Genomic DNA, 6,000 nt, shown 5'->3' with positions numbered 1-6,000 from the left:
TAGTGCACTCTACTGGGGACTTGTATGTAAATTAAATATGCCAATTGTGGATAAGTCAATCAAACCTTGTTTAGAGGAGAGATCGCATGCACTTTAGCACTGCCTAGCAGTGGTAAAGTGCTCAGAGTCCTAAAGCCAGTAAAAATGAGGTGAGAAAAAGAGGAGAAGGAAGGCAAACAAAAAGTTTGGGGTGACCGTTCAGAGAGGGCCATTTTCCAACACTGATGTAATTAAAAAAATCAAAATGAATAATACATACATAGATACATAGATAGGTTTTATGTCAACTCTCTTTATTCATAGGTCTAGTCACTTGCCATTCATATTATTATTGTTATTTCCGCCTAATTCAGCACAAAGCATGAGCAAGGGATCACCAACCTCAGCCATTGGTTCTGGTGCACTGAGAATGATTGAATGTTTCCTGGTTACATGTGCCTGATAAGAAGTGCACTTCAGTTCCTGATCTAGTGGGCCAACACTTCACTTTGACAATGCTTCTTCCTGTCAGTTCATGTCATGTTAGTGTGTTTAAAGTATATCTTCAGGCTAAAGTAACCCATAGCCAATAATTCTTTAACCCCTGTTCTAAGTAAAACTGTCTGAAAGGAAGCACCTGAACTGTTCTAATTTAATCATAATCTTTATCTTGTCATAGGATACTCTCGGCTACATTGCTGCCTTCCACTAGCTTGTCTGGAGTTTATTCTCCTCTTCTTCAATGACGTTTATACGATTGGTTATGCGATCACTTAAATTCAAGTAGTTCATGTGCATAATAGCAAGTTCTTCTTTAAGAATATCTCGTTCCCTCTCTAGAATCTTAGCTGACTTTTCAACCTTCTCCGTGTCTCTGCAAGATTTTTTTCTTTCTGCAGCTAGGTAGCGTTTCTCTTTGAGTTGCTCTTGCAGCTCTTCTTTCAGCAGGTTCTTGTCCTCTTTAAGATCAGATACCATTTTAGACAGAGCACTGCATTCATTCTGCAATGACCTTATGCTTTTCCCTACAGCCTCGTCTCTGGCAATGGACTCCAGGTAATTATTTTCTATTTTCTCTTCTAATTTACATTTTTCTTGGTTAATCTGTTTAATTTGAAAGGCCATAGATGTTGTCTCAAATTCATACTCACTGATATTTATTTCAAGATTTTTCAGGTCATCCATTGCATCCCGTAACTTTTTTATTAACATTGTTATTTCCAAATCCTTTATTGACACTAATGCTGTTGTGCTTTTGATCTCTTCAGCAGAATGCTCGAGGCATTTTACTAGCTGTTTATTTTCTGTTTGTAATCTATTTAAACATTCTTCAAGCATTTGTTTTCCTTCCACTATCCTGAATTGGTTTTGCTTAAAATAATGTATTTCTTCTTTCATGCCTTCTAAAGATTTAACAAAAACTGCATTTTCTTCTTTGAGTACCTTGCACGTATTGCTAACTTTGACTTTTTCAATATCTGCCTTTCTCACCATTTGTAGTACCCTTTTCTTCATTTGTATATTGTGGTGTTTTTCGATCTCTAACCTTTTTGCATATTTTTTCAGCGTGATATATTTACAAGCAAGACGTTTTAATTCACTAACACACAGGTTGCTGTTCTTCTTTTGTTGTAAGAGTTTGTGTGTTAAACAAACATTCTTCAATTTTAGATGCTTTATTTCTTCTTGCTTCTGTGCTATTTCATCTATCAAGGACTGTACTAAACTTGCGCTCTCAGTTTCATTTTGTGTTAGTTTACCCCTTTCTTTATGTACATGTTGATAGTTGTCGCTAATTCTATTCAGATCCATTTCGGAACTTTGGAAGTCATTCCTTTTTAACTGAAGTTGGTACCACGACATAAATATTTCATAAATATTTCTTTTTTGTGGTTCAGTTTTATTGTATGTGTTGCTTTCAAACTCAGAAATTATTGTTTGCATAGGTTGAAGCTTCTCCTTCAGTTCAGTGCTTTCATTTTCTAAACTGGCACCTCGAGAAACTACACCACTTACTTTGTCAATGTTTTCCTTTTCGTTTGTAACCTGCAAACACCTATCTGCATTTTTTGGTGCGTCGTTTTCCGTAGGAAGTGCTGCAATTGATACATGTGTTCCAAAGTGCTTTTGTACAAAGATATTGTCCCACAAGTGTTGTTTTTCTACAGCAATTTTATCTTCTCTCCAAGGAATCTCTTCAGAGTAGTCAAGTCCCCAAGTGCAACTGTCATGTTCACTGAAGTATGTCTGCAACCATAATTGTTTTTTTGTTGTAGATAGACAAAAAGGCTCGTTAGCTTCACCTTCCTCTTCTCTAGCTGTAGGCGATCTTCTTTGCCATCCATGTCTTATTGCGTGATTGTGTGCTTTCTCATATTCCTGATGTGACTGAAACACTGGAGAAATACATTTTTCACAATTTTCTCCTTGTGTTGATAGTTCAGCTGAACCATTATCATTCGGCAATAATGTTGTCGGGGATTGGGTCTCAAATCCTGCCAACACCCTTGCATTACTACATTGATGTTGCATGCCCGCTTCATCTGTATTGTATGAACTTGAGCTATCATTCCATGTCAAATTTATTTTGTCCACTAACATTTCAACCTGTGTATGCACAGGAAAATCAGCATTTGGTCTCCATGAATGTGTCTGGGTTTCAAAACCTTCATCAAAGTTGAGCAGTAGTTTTTTTCCCTGTGACATCACTGGAGGGAGCGCTCAGGAGCTGATAAGTAGGTTATTGGTAGGCCAAAACTCGCAGACACCTGAAAAGTAATTGTATCTTATTGTGAATATTTAAAATATGTTCTTGAATTCACATTATATAACTACTTATTTAAAAGAGTGAGCATACAAATATGTTACAAATTTTAGGAGCAAGATTTTCTTTTAGTTTGTAGTAAATTGGAAACTTATTCCGTGCTTCTGTTTAACTACTGCTTTATTTTCTTGAATGTGTCACATTCCTACTTATTCTGAGAAAGACATGATTAAAAATATCTCTCCTGTAAATGGAAAAAATTCAAAAATTTCCTGATATTTTTAATCAATATTTTTCTTTGTCAAATTCAATGTTGGTCTGATTTTATAGTATGATAAGCAGGTTCACAAATAAGAAATATGCTCCCTTCCCCAGATTATCTTCTTCTCTATGAATATTAGTTAATTCACTAGTCCTCAGAAAGCTAATCTATTGCAATAGGTTTCTTCAAAGGCTCTTTCAATTCTTGTTCCAGTCCCTAAAAAGCCATTGAGGTTACTACCATTTTACTATATGTTCAACATTTACAGATTATATGTATTTATTTTAATTTCTAAAAATATATAGAGCAGGCCTAGCCACATGGGCGATAAAGCGGAAATCTCAGGGTAGTCTCTCTTTGGACAATGTAGGAAATGTGACATCATTACCTTTAATTACCATCACCCTTGTTTCCACTCAAGGTGATGAATCTTTGCCACCGTATTTTGACCAAAAGAGCTCTTTAATAAACATGAGCAAATAATCAAATGCAAATAAATATTTTAGCCAATAATGAGAGTGTTAAAGAGATTTATTTTCTAATTAATATTTAAGATTCTCTGACTCTTCATTCATAAGTCAGTTATCAATCAGGTTACAGAATTGATAATAGAAAAATAAAGTTAGTACAGTGCATATTATAATTGCATACAGTGTGTTCCATAAAGGAAAGACTTCCTATTCTAAGAAAATGAGGCACAAATGATGTCAATCAGAACTCCTGAAGGACTCAAATTACAGCAAGAGTGAGATTAGCAAGAAGCTAAACCAATAATTAATAATGGCAGAATCTCCCATAACGAGAAATAAAGCACAGAGCAAATAAGCCTTGGCAAAGCCAGTTAGTCAAAGCATAAATCTTGGGGATTTTAATAAAAGTCAGAATGGAACAAAACCTGCATCTAATCTGCCTTCATCTCCCTCTGTTCTGCTATCCATCAAGGTATGTCCTCCCCTCCTCTGCAGGTCTGAAAAAGTCTGTAAAGGTCTCCGTCCCTAAATCTGTCTGAGTTTGCGTCTGGCAAAGGTCTTTGCAAGGGTTCTGAAACTCCTAAACTAGGAACACGTCTATATAAAAAATAATGTTACAAAGCAGGTGGCATGGTTTCGTTCTGCATCCAATTGGAATCCAGCATTCTCATGTCCACCTCTCAGCAGTCTACATACGTCACCCATCAGACAGGCAAAAATCATTACCACGATATATTGTACATCTTATTTAATATAACTCCATCTCCTAACCCTCCTTTAAAAAACATTTTATTTTTAACTAAACACATGACATTAGCTGCAAAAGAACTATGTTATTTAAGCAAGAATCATTAAAGGATAACATGGTAATGCATTTTTGAAGTACATGTTTTTTCTATTCTCTGTAAAGCACTGGTGCTTTGCTGAACATTTCCAGCAACTAAATAGATAAGTCTCCGAGGTTACATGCTGTAAAGTATGCCAATCGTTTTCTGTTTCACAAGGAAAGAAAAATTCCTTCACTTATCTCGAAGGTCAACTGGGGCTTTCAGAGCAAGAGCTGAATCATGAGCTGTTTCTGTGTTTCTACATTTTAAAATGTCATGTTAATTCAGTACAACTATATTCTACTACTGCACACATTTAAAAAAAATTCAAATTAAAATCCCATGAGGACAAAATCTAAACTAGCCACATTAAATCAAACTATGAAATAATTGTGCAATGTTTACATGATTTATTAAATGGAAAGCGTCTAACAAAAGTCTGTGAATAGCAAAGGCTCATGTTTTCATTTTCAGCACCAAATGTCTGCATGTCACTTTTTAAATGCAGTTTTATGTCTGAAGCCCAAGGCAGGTTTGCCGTTAGTAATGCTTAATTCTATAGGAAACGTTTAGGCTGTTTCATGGGCAATGGAGTGCTTTGCAAATAACTAGAAATTCAAAAAGTGGATAGAGTAACAGGAGAAGGGATGGAGTAGCATTGGGGTTAAACTGAGGTGCTCCAGAAGATGACTAGACATTTACAGACAGTTTATGAACACGTGAGTTTTTATTTCCTCCTGAATGATAATAGGTTATCATTAATCCTCAGGTCCACAGATAGATCATTCCAGAGTCTGGAGGCCAGATAAGAGAAGACCTGGTTAAATGTGTTGTACTTACTTTTGGGATTGGTTTCTCGTATTTCCCTTTCCTTCTGATCATGAGTTTACCTCCCAAGTAGGTGGTTAGTCCTGGGTGCATAGTTTTATGTGTGATGCCCACCATCTTGAAATTAATTCTAACATCTAGGGCAGACATTGGAGATCTTTCAAGTTGGAGCTGATTTCTTGTTGTCAATGGTAAGATGGGCATCCATGTGAGGAATGCCTCAGAGGATGCAAATGTAGACTTGGGAAGGTGAACAAGTAATTCCATTGCGGTGTGATAGGATCAGACCACAAACAGTGGTCCTGATATTTTTAGGTGGAATGGATGTTTTGAAGTTTTTGAGAAGGTGGAGCAGGAATGAGGCAGTTTTGGTTAGTATGGATATGTGTGTTATCATAAAGACATTTTGGTCAATGGGGAATCCTAAGGATTTAGCTTTTGGCACTAATGATGTGATGCCGATGTTAATGAGACTCTGCAGTCAGTGATTGACCAGAGAAGGTAGACATTGGTAGTATGGATGGAAGAATTCTATTTTAGAGGTGTTGAATTTATCCACTTAACTGCTGAGGCTTCTTCTTAAATGTCCATGGACTTGATAATTCTCGCTCCAGTGCATACTCGACTCATGGGTTCACACTCTGCAACTCTGGGCAATAGCTTGCTTAATTTCCACATGGGCCCCTCATGGTGGGATGCCTGGCTTTCACCTTGCGGATGCCCTGCTGGGTTATCTCACAGGGGAATACCAGGACGGGTTCCCTAAGCAAGCGCTTAGAGACCGCTTGGTGATTTGCGCTATATAAAATTCCTACACATTTACACATTTACATTTCTTCACCCCAGTACTGGGCTCTTTTTTGGCTTTTT

The 6,000-nt window shown here is 36.8% G+C and overlaps 1 protein-coding gene across 1 annotated transcript in view; it reads right to left on the bottom strand.

Annotated features, from left to right (window-relative positions):
• Positions 1-311: 311 nt before the first annotated feature.
• The window catches only part of LOC146867090 (uncharacterized), a 50,765-nt gene continuing 45,076 nt past the window's right edge, over positions 312-6,000 (bottom strand). Inside the window, exon 2 of the mRNA XM_085614812.1 lies at positions 312-2,747. Coding sequence (XP_085470938.1) covers positions 688-2,685 — 1,998 coding nt within the window. The 5' untranslated portion in view covers positions 2,686-2,747 and the 3' untranslated portion in view covers positions 312-687. The remainder of the gene's footprint in view (positions 2,748-6,000) is intronic.

Source organism: Triturus cristatus, chromosome 1_2 (genome assembly GCF_964204655.1).
Source record: "Triturus cristatus chromosome 1_2, aTriCri1.1, whole genome shotgun sequence".
In the NCBI taxonomy this organism is placed as follows: Eukaryota; Metazoa; Chordata; class Amphibia; order Caudata; family Salamandridae; genus Triturus; species Triturus cristatus.
The sequence above is the reverse complement of the archived record's forward strand: the minus strand, read 5'-3'. Positions and strand labels throughout refer to the sequence as shown.